Source organism: Poromitra crassiceps, assembly GCF_964638095.1.
Source record: "Poromitra crassiceps genome assembly, chromosome: 7".
NCBI lineage: Eukaryota > Metazoa > Chordata > Actinopteri > Beryciformes > Melamphaidae > Poromitra > Poromitra crassiceps.
This window is the reverse complement of record NC_139628.1, coordinates 40,111,270-40,131,632: the sequence shown is the minus strand read 5'-3', so window position 1 is coordinate 40,131,632 and position 20,363 is coordinate 40,111,270. Positions and strand designations below refer to the sequence as shown.

The window sequence follows — 20,363 nt, the reverse complement described above, 5'->3', positions numbered from 1 at the left end:
AAAGATTTCTTGAAAAGTACAGTAAGGAAAATGTTGTGGTTTCCGGTCCGATACACACGCAACTCTAGCTTTTATGTTGTTGTAGAGCAGGGGTTCTCAACTGGTGGATCGCGACCAAAAAGTTGGTGGCGGGCCGTTCTGAGGGGGGCGGGGCCACTCTGAGGGGGTGGCTGATGTGTGAAAAAATACACCTTGATGACGCCGGCGTCCGCGGCTGACATTACTGGGGCGGCTGTGGCTCAGGAGGTAGAGCGGGTTGACCACTAATCGCTTTGGATAAAAGAGGTCGGTGGTTCAATCCCCGTCTCCTGCACTCCACATGTCAAAGTGTCCTTGAGCAAGATACTAAACTCCAAATTACTCCCAATGGCCGCCATTGGTGTGTGAATGGGTGAATGTAGGCACATTGTAAAGCACTTTGGATAAAAGCGCCACATAAATGCAGTCCATTACTGTCTTTCTGCTGTAGCGGGCTCAGAGTGAAGATACTGATAGCATATGATGAAACTAGAAGACCTAAGACATCCATTGCTATCAAGCGTGTCATGTAATGCTCCAAAGTTAGGCTACATTTTGGCGAGGGAAAAACTGGCATGGCCATTTTCAAAGGGGTCCCTTGACCTCTCACCTCAAGATATCTGAATGAGAATGGGTTCTATGGGTAGTCCCCCCTTTACAGACATGCCCACTTTATGTTAATCCCAAGGTATGGAAAAAGTGGTTGGTGTAAACACAATCGGAACTGATTGTGTTTACACTTCCTGTGGCAGAGCTTATCCCCGCAGCCTGGTTGACCAGGTGAAACAGCCTGGTTTGACCAGGTGAAACAGCCTGGTTTGAGCAGGTGAAACAGCCTGGTTTGACCAGGTGAAACAGCCGGCGTTTTGAACAGGAAGTCGTAACACAAACGGGTCAAGTGGGCGGGGCTACATAAGAATAGAAGTGTTAATGATCACCCAGCCTGGACTGACCCCAGGAAGAATAGCCGTAGCATCCTGCTGCGGCTAATGGGGATCCTAATAAACTAAACTAATCTAAACTGCCTTTGCCTTTAACCTTGCCTTGTCCTTCTCTGCAGTCACTGAGATGCTGGTGAACGTCTTGAGCATCTGCTCCAATGACGAGCTGACGACTGACGAGGAGCTGGACGGTAAGCACCGGCCTCCTCCGCTCACACAGCTGCTCAGGCACACTACAGTCAGCAGCCACCACAGTTCTCACTGCAGTTCAGCCCCATGCCCACTAGAGGGTGTCCTCAGCGAACGGGAACACCACACAGGTTCAGTCTGTCTCTCTCCCTCCCTCTCCCTCTCTAACACACTGTGCCTGTTCGGCCCTTTCATCGGAACATTGAAAAACCCATCCAGTCGCCCCCTCAGTTCAACATGGGTTCATTTTTAATCTTAACAATCACTTCCCTGCCGTGCTTTTTCTTATACACATCAATTCACCTATTCAGGAAGTTTTTTTGGCTGTGTCAATCAATATTGGACTTGAACCCAAAACGTCTTATTAAGTGTTCCGTTTGTCCCTGACACCGCGCCCCTTGAGGAGTCTGTTTACAAAGTCCAGGCCGAGTGCGTCAGTAACTGAAAAGACTTGAGGCGAGGGAGGAGGTGGGTGTGGGGGGGGGGGGGGGGGGGGGGGACTGGTGAGATCATTTCCTGTTTGCCAGCGAGGGGCGGGGCCGAGCAGAGGGAGCAGAGCGCGGGAACTTGCCGTCTCATTGTTGACGAGCTGTTAGTCGGGGGGTCAAACGGGCGACTCCAAAATGGCCGCGCCGCAAACACCGCAGCTCGCTCGCCCGTCCCCGGCGTCTGGTCATTCCTCACCCGCTGCTCAATGATCCATCCTTTCTCACTTTTTGCTCCTTTCCTTTCAATTTTGCCTTCTCCCTCCACCCTTCTCCCTCCACCCTTTCACACACGTTGCTTCATTTTCACACTATGTTGACATTTGGACTGTTCTTTGCCTTCTTATTCTCGCTCATAATCTACTTTTCTTTGTCCCATAATCTCTGATCATCGTGTTTGTACGACTCTTTATGTGCTATTGGTTGAATATTCATTATGTTCACATTTTTCAAGCTCACTACTTTTTCACTCTTCTGTTTCTCTCACATATTTCTATCTCGACCCTCTCATGACCTCTCTCTCTCTCTCTCTCTCTCTCTCTCTCTCTCATGCTGTGATGATGTCACTGCCCCGGTTACCTCATCTCTCATGCTGTGATGACGTCACTGCCCCGGTTACCTCATCTAATTTCTTTTTTTCTTTTCTATGTTTTCCAGAGTTTTGTGTTCAAGGCATCACTTTTCTTTACACTCCTTGTTGTGCTTTTGTTCCTCTTATCTCGCTCTCTCTCTCTCTCCGCCTCCTCCTCTGTCATCTTCCAGCCCTCCACTGATCTCTCTGTCTTTTCTCCTCTCTTCCTCTCTTCTGGGGGTGTTTCTTGAGAAGGACAGCTAATATATCCCCCCAAGAAAGGTACAAACCCCTAGCCATGCCGGTGTGCGCTCCGTTAGATAGACCTTTTCTTCGCCGATGCTTGCTCTCTGCGCTCCAGAAGTCAGACTAACAAAGCACCACCGTCTAACATGTCTGCTGATCCTAGCCGTAGATGTTCCCTAAAAGAGAAGAGGTCTAGGCAGCGTTAAACAACCGAGCACTCGCGCTTGAGCTGACGCCAAATCTGCCATGCCAGAAGGGAGGGGGGGGGGGGAAGCCAATGAGAAACTGTTTCCAAGAAGGAAGTGAGATATGATGTCACATTCCTCAGCTTCTTAGAGCACAAGCTTACTGCACATAGATCATTCGAGTTGTGCTCTAACTTTTCCACATAGTACATATGAATGCTTTTCAGTTAAATACTCTAATCATCAGCTAGCTATGTGAATATATAAGCTGTACACAATTGAGAAAGGCGATGCTGCTAGAAGGGGTAATTCTAATATTTTAGTTTGTGTCCCTCTTTTGTCCGCTGATCTAGCATAGATTTATATTTGGTGAAACATCGTAAAGTAGTTCAGTCACTAGTTTCCGTCACTGATGAGAGCGAGGGTTAAACAGGACATCAGACTGCTATCTCTTTTCCTTTCACCACACACTCACTTCATTTCCATCTCTCATGCTCCGCTCTGGCATTTTCCCAGGTGGAGCTGCTATCCGGCAAACTTTGGTTTTCCAGTCTGGGAACAATCCTACTGGAGTCCCCATGAGCAAAACACAGGACTGGGAAAATGAAACATCTCTTTGCAGATTTAAGGGATGTTCTCATCTAACTGGTAGAAAACAAATGTTGATGACATGGATCAGGCCATTAGTTGCAAACTTTTACAGATGCCACAAGGTCCCATTGAAAAAAACTGTTTATTTTAGCGTCATCTGAGGAATAGTATGTAGGAGTTAAAGCGACTCGCGACTTAACCAAGAGAGGCAGCATGAACACACTGAATGCTGAGAATTACCCTGTCAAATTGCTGTGATGCGTGGTTGGATTTAAAGCATTTTGTATCGTCTGAACTTGGAGCTTGAATAACCGCATTGTGTTGTGATGCACACCTGATTAAAATGTTGAAAAAGTTACGTTGCAGCATATTAAGGCACTTAAAAATGTAAACAAACGCAAACCACACACACACACACACACACACACACACACACACACACACACACACACACATACTGTGCAGTCTTACACTCAGATTGAGTATGTGCATGTGTGTCACATGACAGTCTGCCCTCTGACACTTACAGGTGCCACAGCTTCTGCCCGTAAGGAGGTCATCCGCAACAAGATCCGTGCCATTGGCAAGATGGCCAGGGTTTTCTCTGTGCTCAGGTAATCAAGATGGCTAGGGTATTCTCTGTACTCAGGTAATCAAGATGGCCAGGGTATTCTCTGTACTCAGGTAATCAAGATGGCCAGGGTATTCTCTGTGCTCAGGTAATCAAGATGGCCAGGGTATTCTCTGTACTCAGGTAATCAAGATGGCCAGGGTTTTCTCTGTACTCAGGTAATCAAGATGGCCAGGGTATTCTCTGTACTCAGGTCATCAAGATGGCCAGGGTTTTCTCTGTACTCAGGTAATCAAGATGGCCAGGGTATTCTCTGTACTCAGGTAATCAAGATGGCCAGGGTATTCTCTGTGCTCAGGTAATCAAGATGGCCAGGGTTTTCTCTGTGCTCAGGTCATCAAGATGGCCAGGGTATTCTCTGTGCTCAGGTCATCAAGATGGCCAGGGTATTCTCTGTACTCAGGTCATCAAGATGGCCAGGGTATTCTCTGTACTCAGGTAATCAAGATGGCCAGGGTATTCTCTGTACTCAGGTCATCAAGATGGCCAGGGTATTCTCTGTACTCAGGTAATCAAGGTGGCCAGGGTATTCTCTATGCTCAGGTAATCAAGATGGCCAGGGTATTCTCTGTGCTCAGGTCATCAAGATGGCCAGGGTATTCTCTGTGCTCAGGTCATCAAGATGGCCAGGGTATTCTCTGTGCTCAGGTCATCAAGATGGCCAGGGTATTCTCTGTGCTCAGGTCATCAAGATGGCCAGGGTATTCTCTGTGCTCAGGTCATCAAGATGGCCAGGGTATTCTCTGTGCTCAGGTAATCAAGATGGCCAGGGTATTCTCTGTGCTCAGGTAATCAAGATGGCCAGGTTATTCTCTGTGCTCAGGTAATCAAGATGGCCAGGGTATTCTCTGTGCTCAGGTCATCAAGATGGCCAGGGTATTCTCTGTGCTCAGGTAATCAAGATGGCCAGGGTATTCTCTGTGCTCAGGTAATCAAGATGGCCAGGGTATTCTCTGTGCTCAGGTAATCAAGATGGCCAGGTTATTCTCTGTGCTCAGGTAATCAAGATGGCCAGGTTATTCTCTGTGCTCAGGTAATCAAGATGGCCAGGGTATTCTCTATGCTCAGGTCATCAAGATGACCAGGGTATTCTCTGTGCTCAGGTCATCAAGATGACCAGGGTATTCTCTGTGCTCAGGTCATCAAGATGGCCAGGGTACACGTGAAAACCTCTACTGTGTGAATGCAGCGTGTCCGAGCTTTGTCACGATCACTGAAGTTTCAGTACTACCCCGTTGTAACCTGTGACAGGTTGAATTGGACGTTTAATTCTATTAAATTTCAATACTTTCAACAAAATGTGTTCTGCAAGCTGAAATGCCACTTCAGTGTCACCACCAGAGGGCATGCAGATGGCAGCGGGATTAAGATAGTTACGAGAATACTTCTAATCGCCTAGCAAGCAACCACCAGTAATTGTTATCACCACTTACTAACACAATAGCAACCACTAGTAATTGCTTAGCATTCTCCTAGTAACATCTTAAGGCAGCCACTTGAAGTCACCTAGCAACCACATACTAACACCATAGCAGCCAGTCATACTCACCTAGCAACACCATAGCAACCACCTATACTCACCTAGCAACCACCCAGAAACACTGTAGCGTCCACTGTACTTACCACCGCCTATCCACCAGCATTGCTGCTCAGCAGTCACGTGCATTTTCTGCAGCAAATGTACCTTTCTAGTTGTATTATTCTGTTCTCATTCTAATTGTATTGATTTTCATTTTGAACTATGGTTCTTTACATGTTGTTTTTTCACATTGCTTGATGTTTTTTCTTGTTTGTGTTTGGTGTCGTAGTAATGGTATTCAAATTAGATATATAAAAATGATTATTGACATTGAAGAAGAAACTCTATTAGGACAGTGAGTAGCATGTGCAGACATCAATATGTGTGTGTGTGTGTGTGTGTGTGTGTGTGTGTGTGTGTGTGTGTGTGTGTGTGTGTGTGTGTGTGTGTGTGTGTGTGTGTGTGTGTGTGTGTGTGTGTGTGTGTGTGTGTGTGTGTGTGTGTGTGTGTTCTCCAGAGAGGAGAGTGAGAGCGTACTGACGCTGAAGGGCCTGACCCCGACAGGCATGCTGCCAAGTGGAGTGCTGTCCGGTGGCAAAGAGAAGCTGCAGAATGGTAAGAGCGCACACCCTAACACCCCTCATCTACACCCATTCCACACCCAAACACCCCCATCTATCATCCCCACACACCCTAACACCCCCATCTATCATCCCCAAACACCCCCATCTATCATCCCCACACACCCTAACACCCCCATCTATCATCCCCACACACCCTAACACCCCTCATCTACACCCATTCCACACCCTAACACCCCACACACCCAAACACCCCCATCTATCATCCCCACACACCCTAACACCCCTCATCTACACCCATTCCACACCCTAACACCCCACACACCCAAACACCCCCATCTATCATCCCCACACACCCTAACACCCCTCATCTACACCCATTCCACACCCTAACACCCCACACACCCAAACACCCCCATCTATCATTCCCACACACCCTAACACCCCATCACACCCTAACACCCCCATCTATCATCCCCACACACCCTAACACCCCCATCTATCATCCCCACACACCCTAACACCCCATCACACCCTAACACCCCACACACCCAAACACCCCCATCTATCATCCCCACACACCCTAACACCCCACACACCCAAACACCCCCATCTATCATCCCCACACACCCTAACACCCCACTAGGGCTGCACGATATATCGTTTACACATCGACATTGCGATGTGCGCATGCGCGATAGTCACATCGCAGGACGTGCGATGTCAAAAGCAAATTAACTCGTCATGTTGCTTGATAAACTCTCACTTTAGGGGTAGCCTACTGAGTGAAATGCAGGCTCTCTCAAAGGAGAGAGACGCCCCGCTACTGTACTCACTCATTTAGTGCTTAGCTTCAACACAACAAACATGCACAGAGACCTAAATTGAATTATCTTTTGCTTATGTTGCGTTGCTGACAGTAGCCCGTCTGTAAACGATGTGGTTGTGGAGGCGGACTTGTCCACAGTTTGCAGCGCACTCGCATACAGCAGGCTGGCTGCTCTAACTCAACATGTCCGTGGAGTGGAGATATTTACTCTTGAAACACCAAAAAGCAAGACCGCAACTTATGACACGAAGGCTGATTACTGAGAAGTTGTCCGTGTTATCACTGTGGCTGTCTCTCCCCTTCAAGTCTCTGATGTTGCATCACATGATAGCAGTAACGTTACGGTAGAGTTAATCATACATAGCGACTTATTTACACAAAACATGTCAGTGAAAATAAAAAGAGAAGAGACATATCTGGGCAATTAAATGTATATTTATTACTTTTCACGAATGAATTGTTTGTCACCGGTCGGCTGCATGTGAATCCTCGTCTCTCTGTACTGCCAGCCTTGCGCTCAAAAACCGGAACTCCGCAGATGCGGAGTGTACCACTTGGTCGTTTCTGGAGGGGGTTTCCGGGGGGTCAGACCAAGTGTGTAAAGTGGCAGGGGTGTTTCATTGTTGATTTATTGAAACGTTAGAAGAACGAAAGAAGTTGAAAGCAGTGATTATAATCAATGAAATCTAATGTTTTTCTGCAAATAGCATCATTGGGAGGTAGATTCTGGCACTCAATATTAGGGGTGGGCAATATATCAATTGTATATCAATATTGTGATATGAGACTATATGGTCTTAGATGTTGGATATGGTAATATGGTGATACAGCATGTTGTCTTTCCCTGGTTTTAAAGGCTGCATTACACTAAGTGAAGTGTAGGCTAGTGACATTTTAAAGTAGAATGTCATAACTTACTCACTTTTTCATGTATGTAGCCTAAGTCATGGAAATCCATTGGTCAAAATGTGTATGCACCCTGATAGATGACGCTCTGAGGCCTACAGTATAGGCGACAGCCCAGTGGTTGAGAAACATTAAAATACCTAATTTCCCCTCCAAAATCAGATGGACTCCTCTACAAAATCATCCCAATCATTCTAGAAGTATTCTTTTCTTTAAATAGAGCTATTCTGGTAATCTGGTGAAAATCTGTATTTTTTCATATCGCAATATATATCGCAGGGGCAGGGAATATCGCAATGTCAGTTTTTTCCAATATCGTGCAGCCCTACACCCCACACACCCTAACACCCCCATCTATCATCCCCACACACCCTAACACCCCCATCTATCATCCCCACACACCCTAACACCCCCATCTATCATCCCCACACACCCTAACACCCCCATCTATCATCCCCACACACCCAAACACCCCCATCTATCATCCCCACACACCCTAACACCCCCATCTATCATCCCCACACACCCAAACACCCCCATCTATCATCCCCACACACCCAAACACCCCCATCTATCATCCCCACACACCCAAACACCCCCATCTATCATCCCCACACACCCTAACACCCCACACACCCTAACACCCCATCACACCCTCATCTATCATCCCCACACACCCTAACACGCCATCACACCCTCATCTAGCATCCCCACACCCTAACACCCCCATATATTATCCCCACAAGACTTGCATACACAGGTCCCACCTCACAAACACTGCTATAGCCCCTGTGTTTAGGGTATACATACAGTATACTGTACATACACAATCTCCTCCCCTTCCCCTCATTTTTGGTCAAACTAAATCAGGTTATATTGCTGCCTCTTAATAATAAGAATAGTGAAATCGTTCAGGCAGCTCCAATAGTTTTTTCATTTTGCCACCTTATTATTGTCTATAATAATCTTGTTGTGTATTTAGTTAAGAAATGTAGGTAATATTTAGGTAAGAAATACCAGCTGTTCTGTGTAGTTTTCTTTAGCCTTTAGCAGAGCTCCTTAGGGCTGAGGATGCAGGTGGTGGTCAGTCAGTAATTTGCTAGTAGTTACCCTGAATGACAAACAGACAGTCAGACAGACAGACAGACAGACAGACAGACAGACAGACAGTCAGACAGACAGACAGACAGACAGACAGACAGACAGACAGACAGTCAGACAGACAGACAGACAGTCAGACAGACAGACAGACAGACAGACAGACAGACAGACAGACAGACAGACAGACCCTTCTTCTCAAACAATGTCAGATACACTCAGCAGATTTTCTTTGTCCCCTTGTCTTCTCTAATGTGTCTCCCTCTTGATGTCTCGCATTTTTCCCTCCCGTCCCTCTCTGTAATCCACTGGTTTTATCTCAAATATTATCTCTATCTTTTTCTTTCTCCTTTCTCCCTAGAAACCGCAGGTATAATCGGTTGTGCAAGTATTCTGTTCAGAGTGTTTTATTTTATTTTGTGAGACCAGTATAGAGTTCACCCTCCCATGTTAAATTCCAAAACACTCCGTAAATAAGTTTGACAACCTGCTGCTGGCCGCCATAGGAAGTAAAGGCCTTTTCTTGAAACGCCTTTACAGCACATCAAATTTGGTTGTAATCCCGACATAAAATGGACACATTGTTTCCCCAAAGGGACTGGCTGTGATTTCGAAGGATGAATTGGAATTGACATAAACCAACTGTGGATGAAAGGGGGATCACTGTTATCTGCCTTGTCATCCACAAAGTCCAGCAGAAATCCAAAAGGCGTCACTCTGCTCTCGTAGGTTCTCACACGCAGTTTCAGTTCCCTGGTGTCTCTCTCGCTCTCTACGCCATGTGCTGGACCTACTGTAGACCAAGGAAGATACACACACAATCCTCCCATCACACACAGACAACACACATCACCAATGTTTGGGACTTCAAAGTGCAAGCATGTAATTGACCAGAAAAGTCTGGTACCTGGTCACCTTAAAGGAGAAGGCCACTCAGTTTCCGTATTCACATATGTTATTCCCGTGACACTGGAGGGTTCAGGCTGAATTTAGGACGAGGAAGGAAGGTATACTATGCAACTTTTTTTTTCCGGGACCTTCAAACGTAAGCAAACTTTTTTCGTTTTTACATCTTCGAGTCATATTCTTGAAGAGTAGGACTTCTAGATGGACAATGTGCTTCCACCCGCCCCCCCAGCGATTTCCTGAAATTAGAATGTAACCTGGGCCAATCAGGGCTGCTGCTGGCAAAATAGTAATGGCGTCTCCCGAATCCAACGAGCGTTAACATTAAAACAGTAAACACAGCCATAAGTGCAGTTATTGCAGAAATAAACTCAATATAACAACAATTAAACAAGAACAGCCAGCGGTGTTTCTTGGTGGAAAATACGTTTTCGCTGTTCTTCCGAGTGGATTTGGCGGCGCAGCTTGTACTCCCGCCCACTGAAGTCGCTGCGGACGGCTGGAAGTCCAGACTGATATTAGAGCGAAACAGGATGTGGAGTCACGTTATCACGATGTGTGTTTTTTTTTTTCAGGCTACATTTTGGCAGCTGTCAGTCAGCTTTGTCAACTCTCGCATACAGTATGACAGTCCAGATGATCTAGTATCTAGCAATGGGAGATGATAGTGAACGCTCATTACAATCTGAACCCTCTGAGGGCTTAAGGATAACGCATATGAATATGGAAACTCAAGTGTGTTCCTCCTCAAGTCGGCCATTTGGACGCATGCGAGACTGAAGAGAACCACAGTGGAGGTAGAGTGATGTTCAGAGATTCCTGCTGCAACATTGGTAGAACCGCATTGCCCCCCCTCCCTCGGCAGGCAGACGCCAATGTGCTTCTACTGTAATGTTGGATCCATCAACCGCTGGTTTTCTTTCAGCCTCCTGTTAGCCTCGCTCTGTGTCCGTTGCTCTCGTGTCCTTCTGTAATTTCTTCTCATCCCCATGGCAAAAGTTTTCTTTTTTTTCCAGTATCGTAGAGCTGTAATTTCTTTTGCTGTCAACCTCTACCTCATATCTGTCTTTTGTGTGAACCTGATCTATACAGTACAGTCTGATCCAAACCTATACTCTCAGTAAATAAAATAAAAAGAAAGAAGAAGAAACAAAAGAATGATAATTTGGTAAGTGGTAAATACACCAAAGATTATCCCTTTTTACGTTTTCTTCTTGGCCACAAAGGTATGTCAGCACTTTTGATGTTTTTTTTTTCTATCAAAAGCTGCGTATGCTGCAGTTCCAGATGCTGCCCATCTACCTCACACAACATAGTAACCGTGCTCCATGCGTCTTCTCTCTCACGTTAGCAGTCCACTCAGGTCTTATCCCTGTTTCCCATCCATCCTGTTTCAGCTTCTCCTTCCTCCAGGTGTGCACTGCCACTTACCATATTTCCTCTAATATTGACCCGGGCCTTTATTTGCCTCAACTGCAGACTCACTACCCTGACTGACTGACTGACTGGCTGGCTGGCTGGCTGGCTGACTCACTCACTCACTCACTCACTCACATTAGGTCATCAAATACTGAGGCTTTGGGTCGGTCCGTCTTGGGTTGGTGAGCGGTCCACCTTGGGTTGGTGAGCGGTCCACCTTGGGTTGGTGAGCGGTCCATCTTGGGTTGGTGAGCGGTCCGGCACACCAACCCAAAGCGTCAGTATTTGACGACCTGGTAATTGACTCAATCTTTCTCCAAAATCACATGTAGTACCTTTTAAAAAGTATATTTCCTCATATTTTAGTTTGAAGCCTCTTTATTTCTGATCTGCTTCATTGACGGCAACATGCTCCAGAGACCTCCGCTGGCCGAGCGAGCTAACTTCCGCTTAGCCATCTGCTAACTTGAATCCGGATCAAATCATTCAATAATGTGATGTTTATGGTACTTAAAATGTAGCTACTGTACTGCCACAGTAAATGGTGGCACTTGTACGTTACTACAAACTACAGTTACTGTACATTATATAACATTCACCACGAGTTTACCGGTATCCACCTTTTCCCCCTCCCCTGGCCTGTATTTGGGACCGGCCTTTATTTGTTTTGTGTTGACCATTCAAAAAACAAAAAGGACAGCACTCCAAGATTTATTGCCAACACGTGTTGACCATGCCCCCAGCCATTACCATTACCAGCTTTTAATTGACTACAGGCCACTATTAGAGGAAATGCCTTCTATGTACTAGTATATTTCCAGATTTTGTTTTATTATTTTTTTTTAATTTTTTTTTTTTATTATTATTATTATTTTTTTGCATGTTTTTAGCAGGGGGTTCCTATCTGGAGGAAACCCCAGGGGGGCACGGAGGGAACATGCAAACTCCACACAGAAAGGCCCTTTTTTACGATCCCACCTGGGCAGTGTTTTGTAATTCTTTGTTCTTGTTGTATTTGCCATCAGTGCTGTCCTGTCACTCCCTCGGGTATCCATATTGTGACACCCTCTGTGACACCTTCTAGCACTACATCTTGCCCTTTATCAGACCCTTTAGCACACCATACATCTTCCATGAAGCTGTTTGTTGCCACACACACTTGTCACCCCCCCCACCACACACACACACCTTCACAGATCTGGAACTCGAAAGGGAAGTTAAGACTCTGCTTTGTCCCTCTCTTCTTCGTCATCCTCTCTCTTTGCTAACATGCTAACGTGCTAACTCCATGTGTCCTCATGTCATAAGACGTGGAGATGATGTTAACGTTTGTTGTCGGCATTGGCTCAGCTCTCTTTGCTGCTCATTGACTTGTTCCTGGGACAAAATGAACTCTGCTCACTTCTCTCATTGGTTTTGCAACCCCCCTCTTCTTCTCTTCAGCTACTATTGAAGCTATTGAGGCTGATGAAGGTAAATGGGTGTGGCTGCCCTCTGCTGTTGCTTCCAGGGCAATAGACAGGGGGCTCCGCTGGGTTTTCATCCATCTCGCTGGTGCTTGAATAGTGTGTTGGGTGTTTGGGCTAACAAACTGTGGCATAGTATTAACCCCCCTCCCTCCCCCCAAAAAAACAAAATCAAAAAACAAACACAAAAAATACCATAAAGAAGTAAGTACAGAAATCCTCATGTCATACATGTTTTAAAGGGGAACCTATTTCATAGCACAGATTTCATGATCACAGAGCTCATACATGTGGAACTGTGATTTTTGTGGGGCAAAACAAATATTACGGCGCCCGGGAGTGGCCATCGTGAGAAAAATAATTTGTCGTAGCCACGTGTCTGTTTGTGCAGCAGTGATTTGATATAAATGACATGACTCGTTTCTCAAGACATATCGTTATAGGACCCGCTAGTCTCGATAGCAGTATCGATAAGCTCGGACCTTAATGATTTTGGGGTTTTAAGAGATTTGGAACGTGGCTCGATCCCCATCCCTGCACAGCATACAAGAAGAGAAGCTTAAAGGGGGACTAACCCCCTAGATATGTATTAGAACAGTGATTTGAAAATACCTATGGAAAAAACCAAGAAATGACATATGCTCTTGTCTATACTGGACTCTTTGGCTGTGTTGAAGTCCAGATTTTTTTTTGGAAATCGACGCCATTACAGTTTGCCTACTGCCTCAAAAATAATTTATTTGAGAGGGGCCATATCTGTATAAATATCAGCAACTAGCCAACGCTGGTGGCCTGTTTGGAAAGAGCTTTGCTCAAAATGGTTGAAAGTTATATCAATTTGGTAATTCAGTGGCGAACTAGAAATTTAATTATTTTTCTGCATGTAACTCTATGGAAACTACTCAAACTACGTTACGGGAGCAAAGTGACATGGGCTCGTTAACAGCAGCACACCCACAATAGGACAAACCTCTCGCTCTGGGGTAACACAATGCGAGATTTCTCCACGTAATTCCCTCGTCTAACTAGAGATAAACCGCGCAATGAAATCCGTTTTTAATTTGCGTTTTGGGGGTTTTCGTGATTCTTGATGAAATTTACAGCACCTATGATTTTTCCTCATAGGGCGCAGAGCAGGACAGAGCTCTTCTCCTCCTCGGAGCACACACACAGACAGAGCCAGTTGCTCTGCTGAAAGCCCCCGCCTCTCACTGCTGCTGTGTGCAGTGTGCGCGCGCCCCGCGGGTGCATGAGCGAGCAGAGCAGACTCTCCCGTTTGACTGGCCGAGAGAAAGTGCTTCCAATGAAATGTCAGACTGTGCACAGAGAGCACTGGAGAAAGTGCTCCAGACAGCAAAACACACACACAGCGAGTCAACCCCCCCCCCCCCCGTTGCTTGTACACAGTGACGATATTACAGCAGCCGATTTGTTTAGACCAGCTTTGTCACGTTGTCACGTCGTAGTATAGCGTTATATTTTACATGTGCGCTAAACTGCGACGCTATTTGTTTGCGGAAATATCAGACTGCTCTCTGCTCTAGAGCACAGAGAGCCCAGCTGCTGCTGCGCGCGGCCGCGCGCCCCCGGAGCTTGAGGCTCGTCCATGAGGTTACAGTACGACTCTCTCCTGCCCGCTCCCACCTGCCTGGGCTTGAGACAGTGCTTCCAACTCGGACTGATAATATAAACATCATCATTCGAGCTTATCCAGGTAAGATATTAATAAAGTAGTGACACATTCAGCGGGAAACTAACTATAATTAAGACATGTGCCAACTTTGACAACGTTTGGTTCAGTATTTTAAGAGCAAACTTCAATAAGAATAGGCTTGGAGTTCTGAGGAGCTGAAAGGGTACAGGGGGGGTAGGGGAGTAATTATCTTGAAATCCCATAGTCTTTGGGTCACCGTGACGTAACGACGTGTCAAATATCCCATTCATTTGAGAAAAAAAAAAAAAGCAGTCTTTGACCCTAAGAGGGCGCTTATGCCAGATATGCTGCTGAAAAATGATACAAATGGTAAAATGGCAACAGTTTGGTGTCAAATGTGGAAATTCTGACCAGAATTCTTCACACATCACCCCCAAAGTCATATATATTGGTTAAAAGCTGAAAAAAAGTGTTTTGGAGGTTAGTTCTCCTTTAAAAATATTTTAGCCACATGAAACCCAAAGCAGCGAGGTACCTTTCGAGTAGTCAGAGCTCATCAGTGCTGCTGATGAACTGAAACACTCAATCAACTTGATTTTAGTGTTGTTGTTTTTTTTATATGAAAATACCACACCCCTATATTTTATAACATTGTTTTCTAGGCGCTGCTCTGCCCTCACACAATGAAGTCTTGCTATGAAAGTTTATAATGGTATTTCCCCTTTGAAACAGCTGAAGCAGTTGTGCATTGTTGTTGCAGTGATATGAAGACAATCCAATATCCAATATGATTCGACTTGGGAGTCGGACCCGAATTTGGTAGAGATAAGCATTTATTCTCCACAGGAGACTTCGAAATGCAAATTGGATTTTCCCCAAAAGCAAATTTTGAAGTCGCCACTGGCGCAAGAACAACCTCAACTGCGAGTTAAATAGTAGTTTGCCAGCTGCTATTTACGTTGGAATTGTTCAGTAATTCATCTCTAGCGCCCCTAGAGGACGGTCCATTGTAGTGTCAAGACACTTCTCTGCTTCTTTTTCCATGTGGATCCTCTGTGGCCCTGCTGTGTTGTGTTCTTTTCTGTGAGCTGCTAATAACCTGTGTCTGACCTGTGCTGCAGCAACACAACTACGCTACCCATCAGCCCCCTATCCACACTCCCCAATTTGCCTTCTAAAACGACGCCCTCCCCCTCAATCCAGTAACGGATCTTCTTCTTTGGAATCTTTTTTTTTTTTAAATCACCATCAAGATCCCAGCCTCTATGAAAGGTGGAAGTGACAAGAATAGAAAATTGGGCTGAAAACAAACGTGAGCTGAATATTCAACTGAAAAATAAACAACTTTAAAATGTCCCGCGGAATGGAATAAAACTGGAGAATCAACACTTGAGTGTTTACCCTGACTGCGTTTACATGGACTGCAATAATCTGACTATTGGCTTCATCTAAATAAGCCAATATTTTTTGTTCAACGTGTTTACAAGAGTTGCTTAATATTCCATTTATATTCCCATTGACATGTTACTGAGCATAGTCGGATTAATGACTGAAGACGCGTGCCCACATAACGTCCTTATCAGAGTTTCCCTGTTTAATCTCACCTGAAAGGCTTTCTGTCATGTGATGTTTCTACCGTGTTAGAGACAACATGTTGGGACTTCTTTTTACCGGCGCCAGTCGTCTTTTCTTCTATAAACAAGTTGCACAAAAGTACCTGGAAGCTAGAGCATGCATCGTCAAGCAGTTGCACTGTGCCGTGTGACGTATCGTACAATGCAGTGAAAACTCCGATAGGACGTCTTAGTGCGATTACGGTGTTCACATGTCTATAATGCACTTCAATAATGCGACTAAGATCGGAATACTCTTACTGCTTACCCAGTCTATATGACTTTAAAATGATAATACGGAAGATTTCAGTTTTGCTCTCTTGGGTGACACCTATTGGCGATGAGTGGTAATTGCAGGTGAGATCCAAAGCGTGTTATGTGACATTACTCAGTTTGTTTGGCCATAGTAACCACCCATAATGTTAGCAGAGACCGGAAAAAAGTAGCTTGTTATCCTACTTCACACAATAATTGTCAGGAAGCTACGTAACCTACAGAGTGAGTCTATTGTGTTAGCTCCGCCCACCCTGTGTCGCCACACACACCAAGTTCATAAATGCTGCAATACTGAAAATGCAAAGGCTTCCATCAATGGGCCATACGCTCAATCACCATTGTGTTAAGTCACTATCAGATAGATAGTGACTTAACAGACATTTATTTCGATGAAAATCTTCCATATTATCACTTTAAGGTCATCAGAAAATGCAGTCCATGTAAATATATCACTGTTACATTAAATCAGTCGGATTTTATTCATTTCAGTGGCGTTTTAATAAATCAGCTGCCTATTGGTTTTTCTTACTATTCTTATTATCCAATTGACTTGAATTTGAGCCTGTACGTCTTCCATTATTTGGACTTCCACCCCTCATACAGTCCAATGAACCAGAGTAATTGCTGCATGCTCCAAGCAGGCTCGACAAGTGGTTAGCACCCCAAGTACCTCTGTAGTGTCTCTGTACGTGAGCTCAGTCTCCACGTGCTTCTATTCTGTGGGAGTGAATGTCTCGGTGGGCTCCACTCTCGTTTTTTGTTTCGTTCTTTTGTTTCTTCCTTTCCCCTCATTCCTTTGTCTCTCTTCGATCATTCTCCGTTGTCCCTTTCTGTCGTTTTAATCTGTGATGTGCTGGGGGGGGGGGTCTGGACATTTGGGGTCGTCAGGTTTTCTTGTGCTGTGCCTTTGAGTCAGGATGATTGTTTACACACATATACAGTATTATTTATATATATATATATATATATATATATATAAAGTTAACTTTACGTCCACTTAGATTTGTATATATGTAGATATGTAGAATTTGCATTACAGGACTGAAATGATTTTATTATAGTTTTCAAGGTGCTCCCATATTTCGTAGATGTCATTTCACACACAAGTTACCCTTCCTTGAACTTGAATTTCTTTGATTGGATATCAACGTAATTATGTTAATGTTATGATGAAATGAATGAATGAATGAAGGATCTTTGGAAAAGCACAGCCCAGTGAAAACCTGTTGACACTGATGCCAGGAACACCCCCTGTAGTTTTAGGAGGATTCAATAATCCTGTTGTCAGTCAAGTTGTATCATTTTACCTCTGGTAAATGGTGTTAATGTGTTGTCATTGTATGACAATGAGTTGTATCCTTATACTGATTGTTTAGGTGTTATATCGCAAAGCCCTACAATTGCACAATGATCAGTATGGTCATACTGTATGTTCTTGTGGTGTTGTTCTTTAAAGTCAATTTTAAACTTTTAAACTGCTTTATAACAAATGGTTGAAGGCTTAGTCCACCCTTATGAATAGTACAGATTGATGTCATCCTAGAGCTGGAAGGATTCGTCGATTAATCAATTATTCGATCTATAGAAAATTTATCGACAACTGTTTTTATAATTGATTAATCGTTTGGACAGATTTTTTACAAAAAAATACTAAAATTATCTTGTTCCAGCTTCTTACATGTGAATATTTTCAGGTTTCTTTATTCTGATATGATGGTAAACTGATTGTCTTTAGTCTGATATGACGGTAAACTGATTATCTTTAGTCTGATATGACAGTAAACTGATTATCTTTAGTCTGATATGACAGTAAACTGATTATCTTTAGTCTGATATGACAGTAAACTGATTATCTTTAGTCTGATATGACGGTAAACTGATTATCTTTAGTCTGATATGACGGTAAATTGATTATCTTTAGTCTGATATGACAGTAAACTGATTATCTTTAGTCTGATATGACAGTAAACTGATTATCTTTAGTCTGATATGACAGTAAACTGATTATCTTTAGTCTGATATGATGGTAAACTGATTATCTTTGGGATGTGGACTGTTGGTCAGGACAAAAGAAAACATTTGAGGATGTCATCTTCAGCTTTGCGGGAAAAGTGATTGTAATTTTTCACCATTTTGGAATATTTTGTAGACTAAATGATTAGTCGAGAAAATAATCGACAGATTAAGCGATAATGAAAATAATCGTTAGTTGCAGTCCTACCGTACAGATTTGATGCCAGTGTTCCAGTTATTAGTTTAGTTTAGATAAGTCACAGTCTTTATGGGTCGGAAGAGCTAGAGGGAGGTTAATGTGAAGCCTGTCCAGCTGCTCATCTGTCACTGATGACTGATCCATTTAGCCAACAGCTCTTCAAATACAGCCTCAACAGGGCTGTGCAGTTGATTTCATGGCACAAAATCAAACCAAAGATAAGCCAAAAACATTGATATGTGGGTGTGAGCGAAAAAGGTGTGACTCCATTGTGTGGGTGTGTGTTTTTTTTTTACACCCTCCTCACCTCTCCCCTCTAAAATCGCTCCTGATGTCCCCTCCCCCACACACCTCTTCCCCTCCTTCTTCTTACGTCCCAACAGCCATCAAGGGCTTCTCGCCCCAGCACAAGATCACCAGCTTCGCGGAGGCCAAGGGTCTGGACCGCATCAACGAGAGGATGCCGCCGCGGCGAGACGCGCTGCCCTCCAACGCCAGCCTCAACTCCCTCAACAAGGCCCTGTCCTCGGAGACCAACGGCACGGACGCCAAGGGCAGCACCAGCAGCGGGGGCAGCATCCAGTGAAGGGCACCATCCAGCCTCGGCCCCGGCCCGGCCCCCCACCGCAGCACGGAGGCAGAGGGCGAAGGAGCGGAGGCATGGGGGCGGGAGGGCGATGGAGGACGTGGGGCGGAGGGGGTGGCGTCTCCCGCTCGCATCGGGGGGACATCTCACTTGCTAGTCTTTGGATATGCCTTCAAAAATATTAGTTCATAGTCAAATCTGCTAAGTTATTACCGGTTCACATTTCTGAGCGATCAGGCCGTGCGCTTGATCGTCCACCACACCACAGTATGTCAGAGAGAGTAAGATCTTAAAGGTGATGTGTGTTTTTTTTTTAATGTTGTTGAAAGACCCTCACTCATTTACACCGAAATGGAAAGTTGTGTAACTTCTTACTAACTATTGTACGTTTACAAAATACAGCACTAAAAAGGACAGAACACGAGATAATGTTTTTAACATATAAGGGTGTACAAACTAAATAAGGACTATTTATTGACAACTTTTTTTGCTACTCTTATAAAATAGCTCTGAAATGAATTAGGCAGTCTTAAAAAGAATGTTGCAACGTTGTCGAAATGCCAAATAATGGAACGTTTTATGGTTTTGTACAGATTATGCTTACCTCAGGTTCTTTTGGTGTGTGCTTTGACCTGATTTTTCTGTATAATGGCTAAATAACTCCGTAATGAATACCTATTTTCTTGAGTTTCATAACTGGAATTTACATTTACCTATCTATCATTTGCAAATATGTTTATTTTTTTGTCTCTTTTGGGGGGGGGTAGATTTATTGTGGCTTGCTGGAATTCTTGAGTGTTCATTTTTCTCTTTTTAAGTATTGCGAACAAAGTAAAAATAGAGAACCTATATTGTGTAAAAAATGGAATACAATAAACTTAAAGTGTCTGCCTATGCATGTTTTATAAAAATCAAACAGAGGAAATAGAAAATCTGAATACCTTGGCTGTGGAAGCCTGTTTTGAAATATATTACGCTTTAGTGAACATATACTGGAAACGTATACCTGCATACTTTCAATTAACACCATGATAATGCTCTATGCCTTCAACTTCTTTTGTAATTGAAGCATTTAACTGTCTAAGATGGATGACAAATGATATTTTTATCCTGCGTATGTAAGTGCACACAGTCCAATTACGCATGTTTGACAATTCTCGTGAGGTGTGTGGTTACATGTGGAACTCAAAATGCATGATAGCTGTTCGTGTCATATAACGGTTTAATCGGTTTCTGTTCTGTTTTGTAAATGTGCCACAGAAAGTGTAATTTGATTATTATTATTACTATTATTTGGAACTCTGCTTTGTATATCAGTTACAGGTTTGATACTGCTCAATACTTTAAGAGGAAACGAGGAAAAGAAATACTTTGATCTTTTTTAAGAACTGCTTAAGTGCCCAAGTAATTCACTACACGACATGAAGCCTTGCTTTTGTAA

At 44.2% G+C, this 20,363-nt stretch overlaps 1 protein-coding gene across 1 annotated transcript in view; it reads left to right on the top strand.

The window, feature by feature from the left end:
• Nucleotides 1-18,988, top strand: part of LOC310779185 (protein phosphatase 3 catalytic subunit alpha) — a 102,053-nt gene extending 83,065 nt beyond the window's left edge. Inside the window, exons 10-13 of the mRNA XM_083639686.1 lie at nt 1,079-1,150; nt 3,756-3,840; nt 5,894-5,991; nt 18,720-18,988. Coding sequence (XP_083495812.1) covers nt 1,079-1,150; nt 3,756-3,840; nt 5,894-5,991; nt 18,720-18,922 — 458 coding nt within the window. The 3' untranslated portion in view covers nt 18,923-18,988. The remainder of the gene's footprint in view (nt 1-1,078; nt 1,151-3,755; nt 3,841-5,893; nt 5,992-18,719) is intronic.
• The last annotated feature ends 1,375 nt before the right edge of the window (nt 18,989-20,363 follow it).